Genomic DNA, 27,060 nt, shown 5'->3' with positions numbered 1-27,060 from the left:
ATAAAAAGTCTTATCTTATGGCTTTTTCCTATTCGTATCCATCAATGTCTCAAAGATATTTATGCTATTAATTTTCTATCTCTACGATTCCCAATAAAAGTGCTGCTTACTTTACTAGCCCAGTGGAAATTTTTAGGTGGTTGTGGAGAGTTGTGCCCTCTTATTTGCTCACCACTTTTTCGCATACATATTAATATACAATCCAGCCTAAACGATTTCATAATTTATAAGAGAGTTCAAACTTGTGCCAATTTGATTGAGAGAATATTAATCATTGTATGAGTTACTACTTAATTTAGCTCATAAGGAATCTCTAATTGATATATTGGTTAGGAGTTCTTATTCTTCAATACTAAGTAGCTAGTTTTGAGAGCTTGGCATTAATTTGATCATGAGGTAAATACTCCACCTAAAATGGTCCTAGTTTCTTGGATGAACACAAGTTATATATTTTGATGGCATAGATCATAAATTTGATGATAGTTTAAGCTTTGTCATGTTGAGGGTTTGAATTTTGATGGCCCATCATCATAAGGTTTTGGGCCTATAGTTAGTTAGAACTAAAATTAAGTCTAGTGTTGTTGCCTATTTGGAAAGATTATATCTACATATACATAAAGTGTAACACAAATTAAAATTAGTTTTTTTTATTTATGAATCCCATGAAATATATTTTTTGAGAGCTAAGAAAATAGCTTTGATGAGAAGGAAAGAGAGAAATATACAAGACTTATGTTTATATTAGTTTAACACCATGCCCATGGATATCACAAGTGGGTTTCTTCAAGTTATTGATAATGGTTAGCAAACCCTTCTAGTTGAAGACCAGTAGATTTTCTTTTGATATTTTGTTTAATGCTAATTGATAAGCCTACTTTTGGAGAACAAGGCGAAGTTCGAGAGAAAATAGTCGGGCTTCTTTTAGGATTTTATCCTATCTCCTCTATTCATTTGTGTATCATGTTGTAAGCTTGATTTAATGCTTAATGAAATATCTATCGGACTTTCTTTAAGAACAAGGAAGAGAGGGAGGGAAGAAGATAAATTATATATGATCTCCTCAGCTTAATTTAATGCTTTATAACTTTAATGTACATCGAAAATAATATATACACAGCGAATAAAATCCAGAACGTATATGATTGTAAACTCTTACATTTGCTTAATTATAATGTGCTCAAGCTTCCAAGTAAAAAAGAAACAACAACAAATCAACGATATCAATTAAAAAATATACCCACTCTAACCTTCTTGAATACTAACCCAGTGCTGTGGTTATAGACGATCAAATCGCCTTATTGCCCGAGAAACCAAATCTCTCCACCTCTGCTTACCAACGGGCTCGGCAGTTAAAACCTTCTGGTTGGGTTATCATGCATGGATATCCTGCACTTCCTCGTCCAAACTACTCCGCTGCTACCATTGCTCCCCTTCAAAGATCCACACGTCCATGAAGTTGGCCGGGACAACTTGAGTCTTCCATCTCTACTAAATAGTGCGACTTTCAAGGCCCTGGATCACTGGGGTGAGGGAATGTAATCGAACATGCAGATTTCTGTGTCAAATAGAAGGACTCCATGCCATACCTTGTTGGAACAATATAGTCTGCCGAGCATTGCATTGAGACAGGGATAGTTGAAGGAGCCGTAGAAATGGAAACGGAGAGAGCTAGTGAGGTATCTGCAAAGATTTGGCCTCCAGGGAGTGGACAGCATAACTGTGTGTTGACTGTTGAGTCATGCATTTGTGTGTGTGAGAGAGAGAGAGAGAGAGAGAGAGATATAATTTGACTACATGTTGAAGTCGAGAAAGTGGATTATATTGTCAGTCTGTCAGGTCGGGAGACGGAAAGAGAAGCAAGATGAAATGGATCAAATTCAGGGAAAAATTAGCCTGGAAATTGTCTGCATTTGATCATCTTCTTTTCGTTTTTCATTGTATTACAGTAGATATAATAGATCATTGTAATAGACTTGCTACTGTCAGATTTGGGATGGATTTATTACGAATTCAACCTGAAATCTGAACCATAGGCAAAAATTTGTTACTGAGCCCATTGCAGCTCAATCAAGACACACTATTGACCTCAAAAATAAGCAGGGCAGCTGGTTTTGGAGCTACTGGTTTCACTGTAGTTTCAGGTTTGGTGCTGCCATACATTTTATGCAACATGCATCAGTTTCAGATGGAACTTCAAAGTTCAAACCATGCAGCTTTGATATTATAATTATTAACTATTGTATATTTCTTATTAACACTACTTATCAACCTTAACATCCTTTTCTAAGAATCAATCTTTGTACCATTCTGATCCACTAACCATTCTTGGCTAAAGGGATTCACACAAGGGTCACATCACTAAGGCACTTCTCCACTTTGGCCCATTCTAGTTCCTGTACTTGTATAAACCTTTGTTCATAAAAGGGTTAACAATTCTAACGTTACAACCTCAAAACAGAAATCTGGTAAGAAATTTTTTTCATCTTTACAGATATATAACTAGACAAACATCTAAATTTAGGCTACTTAGCATGTTTATTTGTTCCATTGAACTCCAATGTCCCAATATACTGCATTTGAATGAATGACCCTAGAGAGGAAAATTACTATCACTCTTTATCAGTGGTACAGTCTATGTGCTGCTCTGCTAAGTGCAAATATGGAATAATTTTTTGTAAGAAACTTCTAGACACTGTTCTTGCACACAAGCTGCAGTTTAAAAAAAATTATCTTCAAAAGAACTAGGATAAACAATTGAACTTAGATACAGCATGAATGGAACCAAAACACTAAAAATAATAGGAAATTCACATGCTAACTTCAGAAATTAACTTTTAATAGGTACAAAATTCAATAATTTGAAATATAAATTTATCATTTATAATTATACTCAAGTCAGAAACGTTTACATAATGCCCATAAATCTCTTGAAATTTGGAGTATTGGTTATACATGACAATTAGATACAACAGTCCAGAATAAATGCAAAAGATAGTAAAAGATAGTAACTTATTGTAGAAGGGTATTCATTGGACATGCAACGTACAAAGAGGGCAATGTTGCTGCCTCTCCACCAAGTGGTGGAGCCAGAAATTTCTATTAGGAGGTCAAAGGAATTTGCACCTTAAAAATATTATTTTATAATTCTATGGCAAAAATCTAGATGGTAATAGATGCTCTAACTCCTAAATGAGGTGACGTTTCGCATATTGAACTTTAATCTACAAAAGAATGTGATGAAATAAAATGTCACACAACAGAATGTGTGAGTGGAAACCATCCAACAAAAGGCTAAAATGACCACTTACTTTCATATAGAGGACGCAAGCATATTAGAATGTCACAATATGATAGGCTTCCATTGACACTTGTATTGTGAACTTTTATAACACTAAGAAGCATAAAGAATAAGATGCTGTATAATATTAACTACAATTTGCTTCTAGACACTCATCTCCTGCCAACTCAATTTGTAAGGTGAAATCAAAATTCTGATATGAAAACTATAGACTGTATCTAATCAACCTGATATAAGGATACAGACATTACTCCAGTATTATCCAATAAATAAAATGAAATATATATAGCTTCCCAAACAAATAACAATATCCTAAGCAACATTGAATAACAGAAAATTTCAGAAACACTAAATCTAATATCTAAGAATGCCTACTGGTCAAAAGAATTGCAAGACCATACAGCTTGTAAGAGTGAATTAAATTATGACAATGAATCTAAAAGGGCAAAATCATTGAAAAACTTACTTCCAATTCTATATTCTGCCGCCTTTGCAGCTTGGAGCCCCTCTCTTCCGCTAATCCCTCGACCAATATCTGCCTGCTGTATCATCCTTACATCATTCCCACCATAACCAATTGCCAAAGTTCGGTAATAACAGGATTTCAGAAGCTCAACAAGCTGCATAATTATGTATAGGTCAGTTAATTGTTGACACAAATAGGCATGTGCACAAACACACAACAAAATATACCTGTATGTTATATGTTTGTCCATCTATATGCTGATATTCTCCTAAACTAAAGCGCATTTTCCTAAAAAAGGATTATTTCAAAGTAAGAAGAAAGCTCATATTTAACAGAAATATCAGAGTATCGGACTAATCTACAAGTAGGAAAAAAAGATAAGAATTTTCATTAAGGTCTGACATGTAAAAGCAAATCTACACCAACAGGAACCAGTAGGAGCAGCTTTTGTTTAAAATAGAAGTAGAAGGAACTATGTGCCGTCTGCCCATATCCAAGCTAAAAATTCTGAAAGCATATATTGGCTAAAACAGGACCCATAGATCAAGGATGTATCAAGGGGAACTTCCAATGTCGAACCAGATAACAGGAATTAAATAAAAATCTTTCTAGATAGTTTACAGCTACTTACATTGTTCCATCATGACAATTGACACAACATAGTATGCTGAGCAGATGAGACCAAGTGTCGAACTAACAGTACTTTATATTCCTGCATTACAAGGTATCTGAAGACATACAACTCTAACTTGGTTGCAGGTGACAAATTTTATAAGCCCTACCACACCTCATCCGATGCAAAACTCCCACTATACCAGTATTCAACCTACTCGCATCCATAACAATATCTTCTAAGTATGATTCATATTTCAAGCTGGATTTTCTTTTTTGAACCTAACATTGACTCAACCTAGTATCAATCCCATTACTTGCTAGCAACTATATACAATGAAGTTGAGAGAAGAAAGAAAGAATTCATACAAATGTATAGTCTAGATTTGGCATAAATCTGATCTACTTCGCTTCTTTCATTTTCATCCACTAGGGCAACATTCCCACCATGGATTCCAGTTTCGGCCAATTCCGAGAGGGATCGGCCCTAGCCAATCCCAATCCTGGCTAAAACCAGCTCATTGGCTAGTATCGACCATATGATGTCCCCACTCTTCTAGCCATCTCTCTCTCTCTCTCTCTCTCTCATCTCTTTCAAGGTTTCACCACTAGCGACTGAGTAGATCTCTGGCAACCTCGATCTCTGGTGATGTTCTCCGACCAAGATCTAACAATTGCGAATGAGTTTTTTATTTTTATTTTTTTCTTTTTCAATTTTTCTTTCTTCTCTATCATTCCCTCTCTCTCCCTCTCTTTTTCTTCTCTCTCATATTTTTAGTCCGGATACAGATTTAGGTACAGATATTAGACACGGATAGCAAAATTTAAAACCATATCCTAACTAAACGGATATGGATGATTTCTGATATGGATCGAATAACTTTCAAATATGGATCACATAATTTCTTTTCTTTGTTCTATCATAATTAAAAATACAGGTGTCATCTTGAACTGATATACTTGTAGATGCCATTAACTCCTAAGCATGGACATTAAAACTAATTACTGGTAAAACATTAAAGATCAAAGCATGAAAGAGATAATACATTGAAGATAAAAACATTCTTACAATTCTAGCAATTTTTGAAAACTAATTACTCTTCTAAGTTGCAAAAATGTCAGACAAAAGAGGAGAGAGAAAAACTAGCTGCAAAATGTGCAAATAGAGGTGACTAAAGCTAAAAGTCAAAGGTATTGTGTTTACAGAAAAGATCATAAAAAAAAAGAACTAATGACCCATACTTATATACAACCAAAACTAGATATTAAGATATTTAGATCATAAAAAAAAGAACTAATGACCCATACTTATATACAACCAAAACTAGATATTAAGATATTTATGTTATTAATCTAGAATTCTAGATATTTATGAAATATTCAAATGCTTTAATACTTTCTGGTTAACATCTAATGAATGAGAAATGCTAGTCTCTCTCTGTTCAGAGAGTATTAGTATAATTTAGCTTCAAAGTAATGGTTTCTTCAAGAAAGAAACCAAAAAAATATAGAAATGATGGCAAAGATTGGCGAGCACTGCAAGCTTGGTGGAAGAAATGAACTCTATCATTGGTTAGTAGCTTTTACAAAGCTTAGTTAGAACAATCAGCAAGATGAATTTTAATATCTCATTACCTTGACCAGGAAGAATAATTCATTGATAGTGTCACCAATAGTCTTTACAAGAACAAGCTCCATTTAAAAAATGGTGAAACCGATTCCGATCCCTAACGATTATTTCCCTCTGAAATAACTTAGCTATAAATTTTGTTGCTTCATGGCAATCACTGCACACCCTGAGGTTCTTCACCACTCTAATTGGCTCTTTTGCACTTGTACTCATAAGTCCAAATGCAATTGCAATCCTCTCACTGTGATACATTATTGCATTCTCTTTCTCTTCATCTTCTATATCATGAAGAACAGAATCTATAACCGGTTGGTAACCAAGCTTCCTTATCTCCCTATCAATTTCGACTAGAAAAGCGTAAATCTGTTCGAATTGCGGGTGTGACCTATCACCAACAACAAACTCATGAATCATATTATTCACCTCAGTAGAACTGCACCCGGGCACTTTGCGTACCCCTTTTTCTATCATAATCTTCCTACATTTCTCAACATCATCCCAACGGTTTGAACATGCGTAGATATTTGATAAAAAAACATAATTAGCTCCATCATTTGGATCCAATTGCAATAGATGTTGCGTCACTCTTTCACTAAGCTTAGCATTCTTGTGAATACGGCACGCGCGTAGCAAACTTCCCCAAACTATGGCGTTCGGCGGTATAGGCATTGTCTCTACAAGATTTAATGCTTCTTCGAGATATCCGGCGCGACCAAGAAGGTCTACCATACAACCATAATGTTCAATCTTTGGTTCTAAACCATATACTTTGTGCATTTGGGAGAAATATTTCTTGCCTTCAGACACCAAACCTGAATGACTGCAGCCCGACAATAGCCCGACAAATGTGATGCCATCAGGCTTGATCTTCTCCCTTCCAACCATCTCAAGGAACACTTCAATAGCATGCTCCCCATGACCACTCATTCCTAGCCCTGCAATTATTGAATTCCAACAGAACACATTCCTCACGAGGATCCTATGGAAGACCTCAAGTGCTTCAGTTATGCTTCCACATTTGAAATACATATCAATAAGAGCATTGCCCAAGATGACATCGGTCCTCAAACGATGATTTTTTATGTAGGCATGGATCCATCTACCCATTTTTAATGCCCCCAAGTGAGCGCAGACAGTGAGCAGGCTAACCATGGTAACCTCAGAAGGCCTCACATTCTCCATCTGCATTATTTGAAACATCGCAAGTGCAGTACCAAACTCCCTATGATGCAAGTACCCAGCGATCAGCGTATTCCACGTGACAGAGTTCTTTGCAGATCCCATCCGATCAAAAAACTCACGGGCCTTCACCATATGCCCCATCTTGCAATACCCATCGATCATTGCATTCCATGAGACGACATCCTTAACAGGGTTCTGGTCAAAAATTTCACGTGCTGCACAGAGGTCATTATGCTTGCAGTAGCAAGTGATCATCGAATTCCATGAGGCCGAACTCTTCTCCGGCATTTGGTCAAAAAGTTTCCTTGCTTCCTCCACTCGGCCGTGACTGCTCAGTGTAGCTATCATTGCATTGTGGGCAATCACATCCCTCTCAGACATTTCATCAAACAGCTGCTCAGCGGCACTCAAGCAGTAACATTTCGAGTAAAAATTCAACAAACCGGTCAACAAAAACCGATCAGTAGCAAAACCCAACTTCATAATTTGGCAATGGATGGCCCCAGGGATATTGGAAGATTCGCGAAGAGAAACGCCAAACCGGAGAACCAGACCAATTGTTGCTTTGTCCGGGCGGATTCCTTGATGAAGCATTGCGCGGTAGAAAGCAAAGAACTCTGGGCTTGGATTGCATTCGGCGGAGAAGCGTATGAGTTGGTTCCATAGTGACGCACTGGACTTTGGGAGGTGGCGGAGTAGAAGGAAGGCTTTGGAGATGTCACCGGAGCGGAAGCATGAAGAGATGAACTCGTAGAGGAGGCGATGACAGGATTGAGGGCTTGGGTTGGTGAGGATCTGAGCTTGGATTTGGTGGAGGATCCTGGGACTTGGAGCAGGAGAGTTGTGGAGAAGGTGTTCGACGAAAAGTAGGCTTCGAGAAGACGAGTTCATCTAAACCACACACGGTATATGCACTTGGTCGAATTTCTGTCGCTTCAAACGCATCCCTACACACCTCGGTTTCAAAATTAATTACACTATCTGATTTCCTTTCTTTGTTCACATCGTGCAGGCATCATTTTGCTGGAGACTCCCTTAACCAGACCGACCGAATTCTTAGGATTCCCCAAACAGGTCATTAAGAAATTAATCAAACGCACATTTAATTCATTAAGATTCACAGATATTTTAATAATATCCATCAAGTGCTTTTTTACCAAACTAGCCCTCTCCTAAATTTTATTTTACATATATGAATCAAATCTGAATTTGCGCAATGGCTTAGAGCAGGTCTTGACGGTGTTTGGTTCGACGCATATTATTTGAAGCTTAAATTAGATAGTTAAAAACTTAGTAGAACCTAAAATATCTTTGTATCTGGGGAGGGTTGGCCTTTGTCCAGCCCATATCTGACCTTCGGGCTCATGAATGAATAAAAAAAAATTATTTTACTTTAGTTGTCAGTAAAATATTTAACTCATAAGTATTTTACTTTTATTTTACATATATGAATCAAATCTGAATTTGGCAGCGCAACGGCTTAGAACAGGTCTTGACGGTGTTTGGTTCGACGCATATTATTTGAAGCCTAAATTAGACAGTTAAAAACTTAGTGGAACCTAAAATATCTCTGTATCTGGGGAGGGTTGGCCTTTGTCCGGCCCATATCTGACCTTCGGGCTCATGAATGAATAAAAAAATATATATTTTACTTTAGTTGTCAGTAAAATATTTAACTCATCAGTATTTTACTTTTAGATAAAAATATCATTTTTTTTTTATAAAATGTTAAACTTTAGACGTTTTATAATTTAAAAAAATGCTAAACCGTTTGCAAAAATAATTTAAAAGAAAATTAAAACTAAAATTTAGAGTAGCAATCATTTTTCTTTTCGTTACATAAATGTTGCGATAAGGTGATAGGTTTGTGTAATTATAAATAAATATAAGGGTATTATTTATATTTAGAATAGTAAAACTATAAAAATAATATAAAATGGGTAGGAGTGAATAAAAAATTATATAAATAAATCTGTTGTGCAAAACACCAATAAAATCCTAACACTTCATTTATTAGCTGCTAACGAAAGCAACCGATTAGCCGGTGGAGGTGAAAATGGATCAGATAATGTTCAACTCATAATTGGAGCCATATTTTTAGTTCAGTATTTGACAAATAAAAAATTTTAAAATTGTATCCCAACTAAATGAATACGGATTAGATAATTTTTTTCTTTATTCTATCATAATTAAAAATACTATTGGAGATGTCATTTAAACCGATGCACTTGTTGATGCTATTGACTTCTAAATATGGACAATAAAATAAATTACGGATAAAATATTAAAAGTCAAATTATTCTTACTAGTTTAACAATTTTTGAAAACTAATTACTCTTCCGAGTTGCAAAAAATATCAAAGAGAGGAGTGAAAAAAATTAGCTCCAAAATGTGCAAATAAAGGCGATTAAAACCAAAAGCCAAATGTATTGTGTTTGCGGAAAAGATCATAAGAACTAATGACCCATACCCATGTACAACCAAAACTAGATATTAAGATATATATGTCACTACTCTAGAACTTAATTCTGCAAATGATTTATGTCCAATACTCATAAGGAATCTACTATCTTACCAAAGTCCATTTGGACAAGCTAATTATTCATCATCCGAAGTGAATAGCTGAAGACTTGTTATCAATTCACTCATGAGGATTTCTTCACACGAACTTAGTAATCATACTACACAATTTACGCCACCTAGCATGTTATAAAAAGGTATAAACGGCTTCGCCCCTATGAAGTATAGATATGGATACAGATAGAGATACAAGAAGGATATATATATATATATTATTTATACATATAAAGAAATATTTTGCTAACTTATGATGTAAATGACGAGGATGAAAGTCTAGTAGATTGTATATAGTTTTAGATTTTATTTTTTGAATTACTGTAGCAGTGAATAGTGCCAACGAATATACTATTGTTAGTTCTGAAGGAGTCCAACATAGACTAGATCAGAGTTAATTGAAGTTATTTAAAGAGTCCTACTAGATTAAAAGTTTGTTTTATTCAAGAGTAGGTTGGAATTTTTCCTATGAAAGACTATCAAAGGCTCAAACATGGATTTTAAGAGGAGTTTCTTTTAGCCAGGAGCTGGGCATGGGGCGAGAGCTGGGGCTGCAAAGAGTCATCCTTGAGCTTAGACTATTTACAGAGGAATATTTTAAGGGGACGATTGATATCCCCTGTCACATTGGATATTTCGTGCAGGAGGCTTAGGGGTAATGCTCCTACTTCCTAAAGGTATTCATTATCTGCCATGATCTTGTAAGCAGTTATTTCTACTCTTTTCATCAAAAAAGAAATTAAAAAAAAAAAGGAACAAAACTAGAATGAGATGTGTAATATAAGAAGAATTGTAAACAATATTTTTGTCCGCATTTATTAACCATATATCTTGAGTTTTACATGGCCCATCTTGGCACCAGTACAATTTATCGTTAAAAGGAATTATACTGCCCTTTTGCCTGGAGATACATCCTCACTGCAACAGGGGGTAAGATAACTACACTTTTTGTGTGGTAAAGACGTATGGAGAATCAATTATTCTTGCAATTTCGTAAGTAAGAGGAAGAGAGCCTGGACTGTGTAGACTGGAAAAGATCAAATGTGGATGGTCCTATAGATCTTCTGGTAGCTGTAGGAGAATCGGAAAGCAAGGGCTCGTATACGGAGTTCCTATTCTTGGGTTGATTCAGGGACAACGACGCAACGTCCTTTTCCACTGATTTCAGCTGAGATTCTAGATTTCCCAGGGAATAAATTGGCCCTCGAATCCGCTCCGCCTGCTGAAGTATATTGATTGCACTAGGTCTGTATGTATATCTGAAGTATTTTAGAGCTAGAACGGGTCCCATCCCTACTGCAACAATGAGCTGAAACAACAAGTATGGTCAAAGTTCTAGGAAAGTATATCACTGCAATTAAAAAATGAAGAAGAGCATAAGATGATACTCACGACCATGGTTATCCAGTATGAAGGTTGTCTGCAAAGACGGAACATGATGGTGTACATCCCAGCTGATGGTATATTACTCACTATGAAATTGATGACATAGAAGGCAACAAAGTTTCCCCATATGGCAAGAAACTGCAGTAGTGTGAAAGAACTGCAAAAATGGTAAGTAAAAGATATGGTGAGATATGGAAATATTTCTGCATCAAACTATGATAGTCAACAACAATATTCGCAATATAACAATCAATCAGATATGCCTACTTCATCTCCAGCATCACAACAAAGGCCTGCAACCAAATACATCCGGAGAGTGCAACCATTGATAGCTCTTCCATCTCACTTTTCTCATCAGCATATGCATGAATAGATATTAAGAAAACAACGAGTGCCTGAAATTACAAGACTGTGAGTGCCTAGAGAAGACAATACTATATAACAATCAATATTCGGGTTGACTTGCACATAAGCCTCTTAAGTGCAAATAGACATTCATCATTATCCATATGATGAGTTTAAATGAAATCAATTAATATTTGGATGAAGGTATCACATATGTTAACAGAAAAAATTGACAAAGCCAATGTGTCAAGGAAGCATTCAAGATTGACACATCTATGAAAAAAATGAGACAAAACCTGCTCAGTAGCCCAAATAAGTTAAATGATATAAGACAGAAGTAGCTAATAAGAAGGAAATATGCACAAAAACTGAAAGCAGTTGCTAAACCAAACTTACAAAAGCCATGGTACTGTCGTACGACCCCAAAGTAGGAACAAGTGGAAATATGATTTATGAGAAACTACATTAAGGCAAGGGTGGCTGAGTCATAATTGTATGTTAATAAATCTAATGACATACAATTTGAATCACTTTTCTGTGTATATTTTTGTTTATCATTTGAGCATATGAAATAGTCATGGATTTAGAATGTACCTTAAGTGATAAAGAGCTCACAATTATAATAGCAGAACATTGTTAAACATAGGAGTAAACACACACACACACACACACACACACACACACAAATTCCTAAACTAGTACTAGGATTTATCCAAATTTAAGGCAAACAAAGCTCTTCCTGTAACTTTGTTCGGGTAGGTACAAACTTGAAAGAATTGTGTGACAGCCAATATTGCTAAGTAACAGGATCACAAAAATGGATCAGCCAAAAATCATGTGAAGATTGATTCAGAGCATTAATCAAATATTTACTTACATGGTACAGAGATCGTCCAAACCATCCAGCAAAAGTACTTGGATTGATAAGCCTGCAATGATAACCAAGTTAAGTGGACCCCACAAAATTTAAGCATATGTTTTTTGTATTCAAAGAAACACAGTAGAGGGCAAAAGAGCAAATAGCTTAATGTGACTAATACAGCTGGCATGAACAGAAAGGAGCTTCTTCTCTTACCTTCCAGCTTGACAATAAATAAGAATCTGAGGATGTTGCATCACTGTCTTTTCTGACAAGTCCTTGTCAAGAATACTAGCCATAACAGGTATACTGGTGTAGAAGACATTGTAAGCCATCAGACTCACAGAGTTGAATAAGCTAGTTCCAGAGATGCCTGAGAAAAAGGAAAAGCTACAAAGAATCCAATATCAGTACTAATAATATGGGATACTTACCGCTTTAAAGCAAGACTATCAGGAGCATTGAACGTAAATGCAAGAGATTAAGCAGCAACTTATCACTACCAAGACAGAAAAAATGAACTAAAGACAGAACTTACAGAATCTGTATAAAACATATCAATAGTGACTTGTAGAAAGAATATTGTGAAAGAAAAGCTGTACGATTGTATGAATACCGCCCATGAACAAGTATCAACCTTTTCAGAAACCTGAACTCTGCAATAGCGCCACAGTGAACAACGAACTATATTATATCTCACAGTAAAAAAGATTAGTTTTCGTATATCTTCTCAAAGAAATAAACTAAAGCACAGAACACACTAAGCTGAGTAGACAGACAAACACATATAGTGCCCTCTGTTTCAGAATATAAAATATCCAAACACCCCTCCGCCTTGATGCATGCAAAAAGTAAATTGCAGTAAACATAAAAAAATGATAGATATCCTGCATTGCTTCAAAACATTTACATAACAGAACTTTGAAATGCAATAGTTTAGCAGTTAAAATCAATTATTTTATGTGAAAGATTCTAGAAGCAATCTAAACCTAGTTTAGTACTTTAATCTTAAACCAAAATGAATCTTGAGACACCACTAGCAATTGCTAGGGTAAAACCATGTCCATTCTTAGTTAATAGAGCATGTCAGCTATCTTTTCATTGTTGATGACATTCTGTAGCATACAATTTTTTATTTGTAAGACATCACCATGAGCATGGACAAGCTAAATCTAGTTCTTTCACATATCAGAGGTACAAAAGACTCAAGTCCCAAGGATGCCTCCTTCGATCACAAAAGAACAGGATAAATACAACAACAGTTACACCGGATACACAAGGTCCCTAGCCGAACTTTAAGCATCACTTATTGCATCTATAGGTTTTCAAACATTCTCAAATCTCTTCCATTACCACGGGAAAAAGAACTTGTATACTTGTACTAAAGTGCAAATAGAACCTTATGAATGTAGAAGGGAAGATTTTCGGTAAATAGAAGCAGTAGTATGTACAGTACATTGGTTATGTTCATGCTTGTCTGAATTTGCCCTTACTTTCTCACTTGTCTCAAAGATCTAATATTGATTCAGAAAAAAGAGAATTACCAACACATTTTGAAAAGTAACCTTTCAACATTCTTTGTATTCGTATCTAGGAATAAGTACCAAATTCATTAAAGGGGCATTCTTTATCATTTGAATGGAACTTTAGACATGTCCCTTTAAGCATTGAGGGGCGCATAGTGGATTCTATTGTCAGCCTCTAAGGGTTGTGTGTAAGAGAGAGTTGTTGTGCTAATGAATGATTTGAGTACATGTTGAAGTCGAGAAAGTGAATTATTGTCAGCCTGTCAGGTCGGCAGAGGGAAAGAGAAGCAAAATGAAATGGATCAAATTCAGGGAAGATCTAGCCTGGAATTGTCTGCATTGGATCATCTTTTTTTCATTTTTTATTGTATTACAATAGATATAACAGATCATTGTAATAGACTTGCTACTGTCAGAATTGGGACAGATTTATGCCAAATTCAACCTGAAATCTGAAATATAGGCAAACATTTGTTACTAATCCCATTGCAGCTCAATCAAGACACACTATTCACCTCAAAAATAAGCAGGGCAGCTGGTTTTGGAGCTACTGGTTTCACTGTAGTTTCAGGTTGGGTGCTGCCATACATTTTATGCAATATGCATCAGTTTCAGATGGAACTTCAAAGTTCAAACCATGCAGCTTTGATATTATAATTATTAATTCTTTATTGTATCTTTCCTATTGACACTACTTATCAACCTCAACATCCTCATCTAAGAATCAACCTTTGTAGCATTCTGATCCACTAACCATTCTTGGCTAAAGGGATTTACACAAGGGTCACATCACTAAGGCACTTCTCCACTTTGGCCCGTTCTAGTTCCTGTACTTGCATAAAATTTTGTTCATAAAAGGGTTAATAATTCTAACGTTACAACCTCAAAACAGAAATCTGGTAAGAAATTTTTTTCATCTTTACAGATATATAACTAGACAAACATCTAAATTTAGCTACTTAGCATGTTTATTTGTTCCATTGAACTCCAATGTCCCGATATACTGCATTTGAATGAATGGTCCTAGAGAGGAAAATTACTGTCACTCTATCAGTGGTACAGCTGCTGCTGGGCTAAGTTCAAATATGGAATAATTTTTTCTAAGAAACTTCTACACACTGTTCTTGAACATAAATTGCAGCTTAAAAACAAATTATCCTGAAAAGAACTAGGCAAACTTATTTTGCAAAATATCCATCAACAATTGAACTTAGATACAGCATGAATGGAGCCAAAACACTAAAAACAATAGGAAAACAAAGGAAAAGTATCACCACATGCTAACTTCAGCAATTAACTTCAATAGGTACAAAACTCAATAAGTTGAAATCTATATTTATAATTTATAATTATGCTCGAGTCAGAAATGTTTACATAATGCCTGTGAATCTCTTGAAATATGGAGTATTGGTTATACATCACAATTAGATACAACAGTCAAGAATAAACGCAAAAGATAGTAAATCATAGTAACTTATCGTAGAAGGATATTCGTTGGACATCTCTCCACCATCTGGTGGAGCCAGAAATTTTTATTAGGAGGGCAAAGTTATCAAATTATACTAGTAGATTTTATCTGAGGAAGATAATAAATAAAAAGTTAAAATTAGCACCTTAGAAATTTTATTTTATAATTTTATGGCATAAATCTAGGTTCTTAACTCCTAAATAAGGTGACCCTTAGCATAGTGAACTTTAATATACAAAAGAACATGACAAAATAAAATGTCGCACAACAGAATGTGTGAGTGGAAACCATCTAACGAAAGGCTAACATGACCATTTACTTCATATAGAGGTCTCAAGCATATTAGAATGTCACAATAGGATAGGCTTCCATTGACACATGTATTGCAAACTTTTACAACACTAAGAAGCAGAAAGAATAAGATGTTGTACAATAATAACTACTATTTGCTTCTAAATACTCATCTCCTTCAACTCAATTTGTAAGGTGAAATCAAAATTCTGATGTGAAAACTATAGATTGTATCTGATCAACCTGATATAAAGATACAGATATAACTCCAGTATTATTATTTAATAAATAAAATGAAATATATTTAGCTTCCCAAACAAATGATAATATCCTAAGCAACATTGAATAACAGAAAATTTCAGAAACACTAAATCCAATATATGAAAATGCCTGCTGGCCAAAAGAATTGCAACACCATACATCTTATGAGTGAATTAAAAATACCACAATGAATCTAAAAGGAAAAAATCTTTGAAAAACTTATGAAATTAAATTATGACAATGAATCTAAAAGGACAAAATCATTGAAAAACTTACTTCCAATTCTATAGTCTGCCGCCCTTGCAGCTTGGAGCCCCTCTCTACCGCTAATCCCTACACCAATATCTGCCTGCTGTATCATCCTTACATCATTTCCACCATCACCAATTGCCAAAGTTCGGTAATCACAGGATTTTAGAAGCTCAACAAGCTGCATAATTATGTACATGTCAGTTAATTGTTGACATAAATACACACGTGCACAAACACACATACACACACAAGAAAATATACTTGTATGTTATATGTTTGTACATCTATATGTCAATAAACTTATATTCTCCTAAACTAAAGCACATTTTCCTAAACAAGGATTATTTCATACTATAAAGAAAGCTCATATTTGGTTTAAATCAAGGTTCCAAAAATCGGTATCGGGATCGGGATCGGCCGTCCGAAAAAACGATACGTATCGGCTGTATCGGCCGCCTGTATCGAATCGGACTATTTTAATTAAATAAAATTCTAAATATTATTAAAAATATTAGAGAAATTTCTAAAAATTTAGAAAAAATTATAAGAAAATAAGAAATAATAATTACTCACATATAAAGCCTAAAAAGTAAAAATCTCTTTTTCTCCCTCTCTTCTTTTCTATCCCTCTAATTGTTAGTCTAAAGTATTCATTTTCTCCCACATTCTTTTTTTTCTTTTTCTCTCTCTCTTTCTCAACTTTTTTTTTAATCTTTCCCTCTCCCTCACTCTCTCTTCCTTTTTTCCTCTCTCTCATACCATTTTTTTTAATCTTTCCTTCTCCCTCACTCTCTCTTCCATTTTCTCTCTCTCTCACTCTCTCTTGCTTTTTCCCTCTCTCTCTCTCTCTCCTTTTCTCTCCCTCACTCTCCCTTCCTCTCTCTCCCTCTCTCTCTAGCTGCTGATGACAGCAGACAGCTGCCTGCTGTAGCCGCCTACAGCAGGCCGAAACCGAGTGATTTCGGCCTGGATTGGGATCGGCTATAGCTGATCCCGATCCGTTTCGGCCGATCCCACTCGGGATCGACCGAAACTCGAATCCTTGGTTTAAATGTCTGCATAGTTACTTCTTTTCTTAGTTCAAAGGGGTATATATAAATATTTTTCTTAGTTTCGAGAGTATATATAAATAACAAAAAAGTTCACTGAATGTATGTCTGCACAAACACACATACACACACAACAAAATATACTTGTATGTTATATGTTTGTACATCTATATGTCGATAAACTTATATTCTCCTAAACTAAAGCACATTTTCCTACAAAAGGATTATTTCATACTACGAAGAAAGCTCATATTTAGTTTAGATGTCTGCATAGTTACTTCTTTTCTTAGTTCAAAGGGGTATATATAGATATTTTTCTTAGTTTCGAAAGTATATATAAATAACAAAAAAGTTCAGTGAATGTATGTGAAAAATAGTGATAGGTTAGAGAGTTTAAGTATAAATTATCCTTATAATATATGGTAAAACATGTTCAATAATTGTAATTTCTCCTATTGCAAATTAACAATTTGACATCAATTCTATCATCACCAGAGAAAATACAAATGTAAAACTGCCATAAGTAATTCACTAACTCCAATTAATTCAACTATGAATAGACTAGTAAGATTATACATCAAGGCATAATATTACGACGGTGAAGAACTGAAGATAAAACTAGTGACAATATTAAGTAACTAAAACTACATAGGAAATTGTACCGTAACAAACTAATTTGCTAAAACATGTTTTATTTCAGCAGGAAAATTAGTAGGGAAAGAGAGAGAACATGCCGTGTGTAACAACCAGAAAAAAAAAAAAGAAAAAAATGGCGCGTAAGTGCGGGGCATGTGTGTCCCTTTCCCCTATCTCTTTTCTTCTTCTCCCTCTTTCCTGCCTTTCTTTTTTATTTCTTCCCTTGGGGTATGTGTGTGGTCGGGTATGAGGATTGATGTGGCCTTCGGGTGTAGCTCTGCATGAACCTATGTTGCAGACTTGTTAGTTTGAAATGATGCATATTATATGATATGGTATTGACATGGCTTATGGGCGGAGCTCAGTGTGAGCTCAAGTTTGAGGACTTGATAGTCCAGATTGATTGCATAGTAGATTATTGATAACTGATGCATTGAATTGATCATGATGAGCATATTCATATTTACTTATTGTTGCATCATTCATAGCACTACTTTTAGACTATAAAAGTAGAAACTTGCTGGGCTTTATGCTCACCATCTTCTGGTGAAAATATTTTCAGATTAGTAGATGAGCCAGAGTTCGTGGCAGATCTGGCAAAGACTGACTTGAGTCTTCTTTTTCTAATTCTTATCTTATTCTTAGTTTATTCATATAAATTAAGCTAAATAATTTATAGCTCCTGCGTGGGCTTTATCATATTTTTGGTTATGGATATATATTTTGGACTTACTGTGGCTTTAGTATTATGGACTTCTTGTTTGTATTATTTATGAAAATGTGGACTTTTCTCTTGTATATTGTGTTGAGATATTGACCAGCAGATCACGTGATAATTATGTTGGTTCTACCCACGTGAGCAGCACGTGTTTGGTGGCGGATGTTACACGGTAGCTACTACAACAACAAACCATAGTCCCAAAAATTGGCCGATAAAGAGTCAGATCAATCAATTTTGATGTCCTCATTAATAAGAGCTAAAAAGAGAGTGAGAGAGGGAGACTCACGAGAGTGGATAGGACGTGCTCGCCTTCTCTTCTCTTCTTTTTTCCCTTTTTTTCTCTCTCCATTAGGAACCCAGTACTAGTTAGTGTGTGTGTGTGTGTATATGTGTGTGTGTGTGTGTATACATTTACATATATATAGTTAATTCGTGATTATTTGTTGTTATAGAGGTAAATCATTATTAAAAAACTTATATATGCTATATTAGTATATATTATAGAATAATTCCACTTAGACACCATGAATTATCGTCATTTTCTGCATACTCTCTAACTTTTTTTTTACTACACACACCCTTTGGCCCAAAAAATATTTTACAGCAACTTTAAGCGAGTAGTGACGGTGAGCTGTGAAAGGTGATGGTAAGTAGTTTCTTATCTTTTTCTCTCCCTCTCTTACGACATTACCGACAAGTTTCGCAGCACGTCTCGTGCCAACCGGTGATCGATGTGGCCTGTGCCTGTGGCATGGCTATCCTTGATCCCGATGCTTGAAGCCTTGCTTTGAACCAAGAGTTTATCATAAATTTATGCATAATAGATGTTAGGTACAAGTTGTATTCAAGTTAAATTTAGCATTGAATCTAAAACAAATTCTTTTAAATTGTTATTATAGCAGTATTGGATCAAACAAGACTGAACTGCAAGACTTGGATGAAACTTCACACGACGTTTGCTATAGTACAAGGTGTGTTAGTTGTCCATAGGCAAATGAGTGGCACAAGATATGCTGAGACACACAGGCCATGTTGCTCGACACAAACTAGTTGCAAACAGTGATAATAAAGATTTACTTGTTGTAACACAACAAGTTGGCAATCAACATGGTCAAGTGAATGCCAACACAAGGCAAAGTTGGCAAACCTCATATGCAATTGAGATTCCCTCTCATACTCCAACACCATAGGCTTATGAGGATATGAAAAATCAAAAGAAGTGCACATACTTAATAAATGTTTTTACATTGATACATCATAAATAGAAAGTTTATGAGGGTATGAACAATCAACAAGTATGCCAATTGGAATTCTTTTAGATAATATTGCCTCATAAAATGATAGAATTAAAAGCACAGTTATGAGTTTTGCATCATATTCTGCAAATGGTCATCCTTAAGATTTGATAATTCAGTTGGAAAAGCATACAGTGAATAAAGACTATTAATCATGGTTAACATGAACGATAAAGAGAAGAATATGAAATAAGTAAATGAGATAGCTTTGATGATCCAATCATGTCTAGGAACAATGTGGCAAAGAAAGTACCTGAGCTTTCTGTGAAGGTGTCACACGACAGCATATTGCTGTTCTTGAGAGAATTGCCAATTCAGTGAAAGCTTCTTTATACTGCTTAAGAATAATTTCAAGGGCCCAACCATCCACAACAAATGCCAAGTCCTGTTTCAAATGAATAACCACATCAGGATGACTCCAAATCCAGGAAGCATCCATGTCCCGGACAGTAGAATTCCTGACAATACAGCAGTACAGAGAGAATAATTGCGAAGTACCTTAGGTTCTGAAGATGTTATTCTCATTGTGAGCAATACCCTCTCTAAGCTTCTAGCCACTTCATCCTCAGTTTTGCCATTAATAAACAAAAGTTGTCCTTTGGGCTCTAAAATGAATACCAATAAATTAGTATGTTAATTCAATTATTTAAATTATGATGAGTACATTACCAAAGAATGCATTTATTGCCAGAAGATGAAAATGGTGAAAAGAATGTAACTTGTGCATCTTTCAATGAAAAGAACAAGACTTGCAACTAGTTCCTCTGAAACAAATGTTAACACGATACACATCAAGGGAAAATGTAACCTAAAAATATAATAGACAATCAAAAATTCAAAATAACTCTATGAAATGATACTATTTGGAAGTTCTTAAGCTTTGACACTATGGTAAAATATTCTGTACCTGCTCAGCATGTGAAGAGGACTAATGCAAATCTCAATCTATTTTAAAGTTGATGTCAGCATTAATGCTTATAGTTGTTCTTCCATTAGTAGTTTATTTGACCAACTTTATTTTGAGGCACCGTAAGTGTGGAGGATATCTATATCAAACAAAATTTGTTGTTTAACCAGGAAAGAATAGAAATTCAGTAAAATGTAGTCAAATAAATAACTAGTCATTTTATTTGGAAGAAACAAAGGCTGACCACCCTGAAAGAGTCATCCAATTTAATGGGAAGTCCTTTATCCATTATGTCTATTACCACTACCCAAATCGAGCCGCTTAGAATGGTCATGTTTTAGATAATCTTCCACATCAAGCAACCATATTGAAGACTTTGATTCATTTAGAACACAACCTACAAGAAACAATCTATGATAGGAGATACACTGCAAATTAAGTGATAGAAGACTCGCTTAAAGTTAAGTAATTATAAATTATCCATCAGAGTTAACTTGTCTCTAGAGGAAAATATAGAACACATCCTTATGTCTCATTTTTGCCAGATGGCATATTAAACTCCAGTTGCTTCGGTGCTACACTTGTCAAATCTATCATAATGAATGAAGTTTTAGTTAATATTAGTAAGACGGATGTGAAAACTAGCACACTACCTGAGGAAATGAAATTGCACTGGAGTGCAACTTGGATTGCTGTACTTTGTTTATCACCCGTCAACATCCAAAAGTTGATCCCTGCCTGCCTCAGTATTTCGATAGTTTCTGGCACACCCTCCTATCCAGAACAAAGGACCAAGAAAGAATAGGTAAACAAGCATACATATATAGAGGCATGTAAACATGCTGTCTAAGAAAGTTTTATAATTTTAAAAAGTAAATGTATCCCTCAGCAAGTACCTAAAATAAAAATCTATCCCTCAGCGAGAAGAAAGACATACCTGAAGACGATCCTCTATTGCAGTGACTCCAAGAATCTCAAGGTCAAGCTCTAACCTTTGGCAAACCTCAGCAATTTTCCACTAGATAACAATGATATTGAAGTATTAGACTATTTTCCTTTAATTTGTTACAACCAAATCATAGCTAACTGAAATGTGAATTGTGAAATACCTCCCTATCAACCAATGTACTATTGGCTTCCTTAAACATACGTGACCATTCCCTGTATTCATCTTCTTGCAACTCACGCCAACCCAAAACAAGGGTACGTAGTCCTAACTGAGCATATTGTTCCACCGCATCAATATAGGTCCGTATCTGCTGCCCTGGACATTAAAGAGAAGAAATCGTTAAAATTCATTGTCATATATAAAATGACAATAGAAAATTTGACTCCCTAATAAACAGATTATAAATCAGGATATATTTGTGTATGCTTGTGTATATAATCAATATTTGTTGTTGTTGTTGTAGTTGTTGTTATAGCTTGTGATAATATATACTTAAGCTACAGCAAAGGTAATCATTTATAGAAAATTTGTAAACACTTATATTAGTACAAAACAAAATTGATCTAAAAATCATGAGTTGATTATGCATTTGTGGCATGGAATCTAAAACATTGATTAGATTCAAATTTCAAATTAATAATGCATAATTAATCACTTCTAGGGTCAACTTTTGCAAAAGGAACCATCTTAATCTAACGGTAAAAATTCTAATTTGACTTATGCAAGTTGGGTCAAGTCAAATCACATTATGGGGATATTGGGCTCGATAGATCGAGTGTATTTATCTTATTGTCTTATGAGTAGATTAGAAATTGTTTAATTAGCTAAATCTAGTTTTATGTAGTTTCAGAAAAATATTCAGAAGATATTTATCAGATGTCTAAACATTAGGAAACTAGTTGGATAAGATCGGTGACATCATGATCTAGAACTTTCATATTTAAAGTTTCTTCCGATTCGAACTTTATCAGCCCCCTACTTTTTCCCCTCTCAACTTGGCCGTTGACCTCAACTTCCCCTTCCTCCCTCCCATCAACCATCATCACCTCTTCTTTCAGATTGGTCTCGTCCCCTTCTAGGCTACCATCCTTGATCGCCGAAACGCCCTTCGTCTAGCCGCACCACCCATGTCCCTAAGGTTCAATCTCCTCTCCCTCATCTTCTCTTATTTGACTGTCCATAATATATCCTAACTTTCAGCAATTGTTTGGTCGATATTTCAAGATCTAACCGATTAAACCTTGAGATTTTGGATTCGTTGGAAAGTTCTCTTCAATAGCGATAACATATCCAAATTCAGCTAGACATCTGACGGAATCGCCTTCAAAAGTTCCATCCTCGAATCTGTCTAGAAATCAGTACAAATCGGATCAAGCCGGTTCGTATCATTGACTTGTATTTGAAGTAATGAAGGTCGTGCCAACCACCGACCTGCATAGCACGTGCCGTGGCACTTTACTGACCCTGTCGTAAGAGAAAGAGAGAAAGGTAAGGTACTACTCACCTTCACAACCTTCACCCTTCACCACTCACCGTCGCCAACTCGCCACAGCCCGAGCTCGTATCCCCGTCAGATCCACAACTTAAGATTTTAAACGACCGACCCAACTCTCTCTCTCTCTCTCTCTCTCTCTCTCTCTCTCTCTCTCTCTCTCTCTCTCTCTCTCTCTCTCTTCTCCCTCGGCCTAGGGCACTCAACAGGAGTGCGAGCGGCAATCGACAACGGCAAATTCGACAATGAGGTAAATAGCAAGCGGCGAAACTACTAGGAGGGGTGTCATGCGGCACCTCTCATGCCACATGCTAGTACGCCACTAGTACGGCCATCCATGATTTAAACTTTTAAAAGTATCTAAGAAATATCATAGAAGTATTTTAGAAGTGTCCTTTTTTTTCAAAAAAAAATCAGATACGATATGGCTGAAGCTTTTCAAAAAGGAACCATCCTAGAATTATCTATCTATGAAGTACGCAGTACGTATCAGATCCAATATGACATGGCTAAAGTTCTCAAGTGTCTGTGTTTCTTATATTCATACTTAACTTGCTCATATCAGTTTTCGTGGGTCATATAAAGTATCAATTCACATATGCTGCTGCCTATGCAATTGCATCTGTTGCTTGCTAACCATTGTTGAAGTGATAAATTAATCACCTCTAGACCATTTTACTCACAAACACGCATGAGGAAGAAAAGAAAGTAGGAAGTAAGAACAATTACCATTTTAACATGCCACGAAAAGAAATTGTTTAGTGGTCTAAGAACTTGAGTTTATGCTGTAATGTAGATGAAAGGTTTTGAGAATTACTATTAGAAGTATTAACACAAATGATTGATACAGATATGCTCAATAGTGATTTACTCATTCAGGAGACTTCAAATTCCTATTTATGTTTGAAAGTTGAGACCACAGTGCTACATACAAATACAAACTTTTGAATAATTTTGCAATGGTAAAGTGTATTGGCTTAAATCTCCAAGGGCAACAGGAAAACACTATTAGGTTTGGACCAAGATTTTCAAGATCGTTCATGTATGAGTGAACTTTACTTGAAGCCAAAATGTCTGTTTCACCAAGAAGCATTAAAGCAGAAATGTTAAATATATATGCCATGCAATTTACCAGGAATGGAACAAGGAAGTGTCGCCTCATCTGCGCCTTTAGACAACAGGAAAATCTTCCCGCTATGACAATCCTTTACTACCACTGACATTCTTTTCCGATCAGAAGTGAACTCAAGAATGTCCAGCATCTCAAATTGAACAATAGAGCCATTATAATTTATTTCTGAAAATACATCAAAATAGCAAGAAAACTTAACAATCAACATAAAGATAGCACAAAGCAGTACTAGTTCTCGACTTCTAATAGTCAGCGACAAAATTGAAGATCTTCAAGACAACGAAGCCTACCAACAGTATTGCCATTCTTGCTGATAAGCACCATATGCAAGCGAGCAGCTGCATTAACAAGAGCATCTTCATCCTGGGATTGCGCTTTATACGAGATAGTTCCACTATTACTGTAGATGGGGCCAGAGGTGAGTGACAAGGAACAATTTTAGAAAATATATGAGATGTGAAACAAGGCAACATAAAGCATTAAAAAAAATAGTAACCTTACCTTTTGACAGGCATGACGGTATTGCAAAGTGCCATAACAGTGAGAAATCTGATTACATGAGTATCATTACTGGCAACAGCATTCAGCATTTCAACATCTAACTAGAGAAAAAAAATCAGTCAGACTCTAAAATGAGTATCCATCAAAAGATGGATCAGTCAGACATATGAAACAGATAAACAAGACAAAGTGCATAAATTTAAACCAAGTACAAGGACCAACAATGGTGAAACATGATCAGAAGGTAACAACAAAGAAGAAAGGTCAATCTCCAAGTAATGAGGGCTTCTAAACAGCAGTATTATGCAAATTTAGAGTGAGTATACAAGTAGTCAGAGTGTGAAGAGAAAATCATTAATCCGTGCTAGAGCATTCTAAAAAATTAGTTACCAAGTCCAATAGTACTATCACATAAAACATTCATCGAGTACCATTCTTGGAGAACTCATAACTATATGGAGAACAACAGAAAGGCAAAAAAAGCCTGCAATGATATGATGAAGATTTTATATCATTGTTTTCTTTTTATGTTCTATTTCCTTTCAAACCCATTTCATCTTGTAACAATTGTGCTTAATACGTACAACTTGACAATAATAATACCACCTAATATGAACTCTAGGCTGCTTAGTTGAGCTGCAATGCCCAATTTCTTTCAGGCAGGTGTGTGTTCAACTATTAGAAGTGAATGAGAAAAGCTACAAGGAACATAAAATATTAGTGGAGTTGGATACTCTTAATGCAATCCAGGTACTAGAATGAAATTCTACTATCAATTAAAATGTGGTTTCAGCCTTGGTCACCCCACCTAATGAAAGATATAGGGTTACCCAGCCTCTACTTCATTTTGTATCACTTAACAACCCTCTACTTATGACTAATGTGAAATTGTTAAATTTTCTATACGAATTAAAGGTGTCAATGCTTACAAGTTACAACTTTCAAAAATAATTGGCCAACTGTATTCCCACCATTTCTTAAATTTTATGAACTAAAATACTCCACTATCATCCCATATAAAATCAGGAATACACCGCTAATCAAGTATAGGAGAAGAGAGGGGTGTTGTCGTTTAAACAAAAACCTTTCTTCCCCAATAGATTATTATCTAATAAAAATAATAGGAGTATATAACTAATTTTAAATATTATGTCAATGGCATCATAAGTTTCACTTCAGCAATAAGCAGAGGATAGTTAAGTAATATAAAATGAAGCATGGGGGGGGGGGAGTAAAGTGATGTTATGGTAAACTACATACAGGTAATAATATTAATATATAATAGTTGAATTTTAAACATAGCTAGCATTCTATGTCAGAATCCAGAAGATATTAATTTGTTGCTGAGAATTTTTAGGAACAAAGCAACACTTCAACGTTCAAATTGAAATATGTCAGAATAAGAAACGTGCTGCTATGAGGAAAGAGATAGAAATACATAGATGTACACCCAAGGAGAGAAAAGAAATAGCATTGTGAGATCCTTTTTCTGCCACCAAGAATCTTATCCATATCAAGTTATCAATGATAAGATGGAGGAGGAGAGAAAGAAGAGAAATGAGAAGATAGAATCCAACTCAAAAGATAAGTCTACCAAGAATATATCTTTAATCTGAAAGTTAATACAGAAAACTATTGTTTGGTAACATTTAAAAAAATCAAAGTATCAGTAAATTTACTGCTCAATTGAGATATATTTAGGGGAAGGTTCTACGGTTTTAAATTTTGAAAGAAAGGAGGAGTTAGGGAAGTGGAAACAAGAAAGGACATGAAAAGTTAAAAACTAGAATCGGAAGAGAACGTGAGAACGTTTCAAGTTTAGCCCCACTTGTCAGGTGTAGTAATGTAGTAAAATGTACAGATAACAAAACCAGATACCTATCTCACGTTATTGCAGCAAAAGGAGTTTACTTTATTGCAAGATATCTTCCAAAAGCTCTATAAGTTAGCAGCAGTAGTTGTCCAGAAGATGAAAGAAGGGGAGAAATAGCAACACTAGTGGACAGCTACACTAGCAACAGCAGGAACAACAGCAAAGCACATTGGAAAAGAAAGGAAAAGGAGCAGCCAGAAAAGGAGAAAAGAGTGAAGCAAGGAAAGAAGAGTAAATTTAAAGAGAAAGGAGACTGAGGAGACCGAGGAAAATGGGGAAAAGTAGCTCATATGGGTCTTTTCAAGTCTCAATTTTCTCCTTTCTCAAAGGCTGCTATACGATTTTTATTGAAGGC

At 35.4% G+C, this 27,060-nt stretch overlaps 2 protein-coding genes across 5 annotated transcripts in view; both read right to left on the bottom strand.

Annotated features, from left to right (window-relative positions):
• Nucleotides 1–1,060: 1,060 nt before the first annotated feature.
• Nucleotides 1,061–8,248, bottom strand: LOC140780158 (pentatricopeptide repeat-containing protein At4g21065-like). Of its 4 annotated transcripts, none has more exons than XR_012107462.1 (4): nt 6,012–8,248; nt 3,992–4,052; nt 1,587–3,918; nt 1,061–1,512 (listed from the first exon to the last, which is right to left on the bottom strand). XR_012107462.1 is itself a non-coding variant. In XM_073125546.1 (2 exons), the coding sequence occupies exon 1, from the start codon at nt 8,077–8,079 to the stop codon at nt 6,043–6,045; it is 2,037 nt and encodes a 678-aa protein (XP_072981647.1). In that variant the 5' UTR covers nt 8,080–8,248; the 3' UTR covers nt 1,061–3,918; nt 6,012–6,042. The 4 variants fall into 4 exon arrangements, 1 of the variants encoding a protein (XP_072981647.1); XR_012107463.1 differs by having other exon boundaries at nt 1,061–1,728; nt 3,765–3,918; XR_012107461.1 differs by having other exon boundaries at nt 1,061–3,918.
• A 2,304-nt stretch (nt 8,249–10,552) lies between these two features.
• LOC140779547 (phospholipid-transporting ATPase 2) overlaps nt 10,553–27,060 on the bottom strand; it is a 41,298-nt gene continuing 24,790 nt past the window's right edge. The window contains exons 11-25 of the mRNA XM_073124658.1: nt 24,833–24,929; nt 24,622–24,731; nt 24,332–24,496; nt 21,868–22,022; nt 21,696–21,776; nt 21,412–21,532; nt 20,350–20,456; nt 20,105–20,236; nt 16,175–16,328; nt 12,891–13,008; nt 12,569–12,742; nt 12,371–12,422; nt 11,416–11,543; nt 11,155–11,305; nt 10,553–11,071 (exon numbers count right to left, since the gene is read on the bottom strand). Of these exons, the coding sequence (XP_072980759.1) occupies nt 10,736–11,071; nt 11,155–11,305; nt 11,416–11,543; nt 12,371–12,422; nt 12,569–12,742; nt 12,891–13,008; nt 16,175–16,328; nt 20,105–20,236; nt 20,350–20,456; nt 21,412–21,532; nt 21,696–21,776; nt 21,868–22,022; nt 24,332–24,496; nt 24,622–24,731; nt 24,833–24,929 (2,081 nt within the window). The 3' untranslated portion in view covers nt 10,553–10,735. The remainder of the gene's footprint in view (nt 11,072–11,154; nt 11,306–11,415; nt 11,544–12,370; nt 12,423–12,568; nt 12,743–12,890; nt 13,009–16,174; nt 16,329–20,104; nt 20,237–20,349; nt 20,457–21,411; nt 21,533–21,695; nt 21,777–21,867; nt 22,023–24,331; nt 24,497–24,621; nt 24,732–24,832; nt 24,930–27,060) is intronic.

The sequence above is a fragment of the Typha angustifolia genome, chromosome 3 (assembly GCF_048772165.1).
Source record: "Typha angustifolia cultivar Huaian chromosome 3, ASM4877216v1, whole genome shotgun sequence".
Classification (NCBI taxonomy): Eukaryota; Viridiplantae; Streptophyta; class Magnoliopsida; order Poales; family Typhaceae; genus Typha; species Typha angustifolia.
The sequence above is the reverse complement of the archived record's forward strand: the minus strand, read 5'-3'. Positions and strand labels throughout refer to the sequence as shown.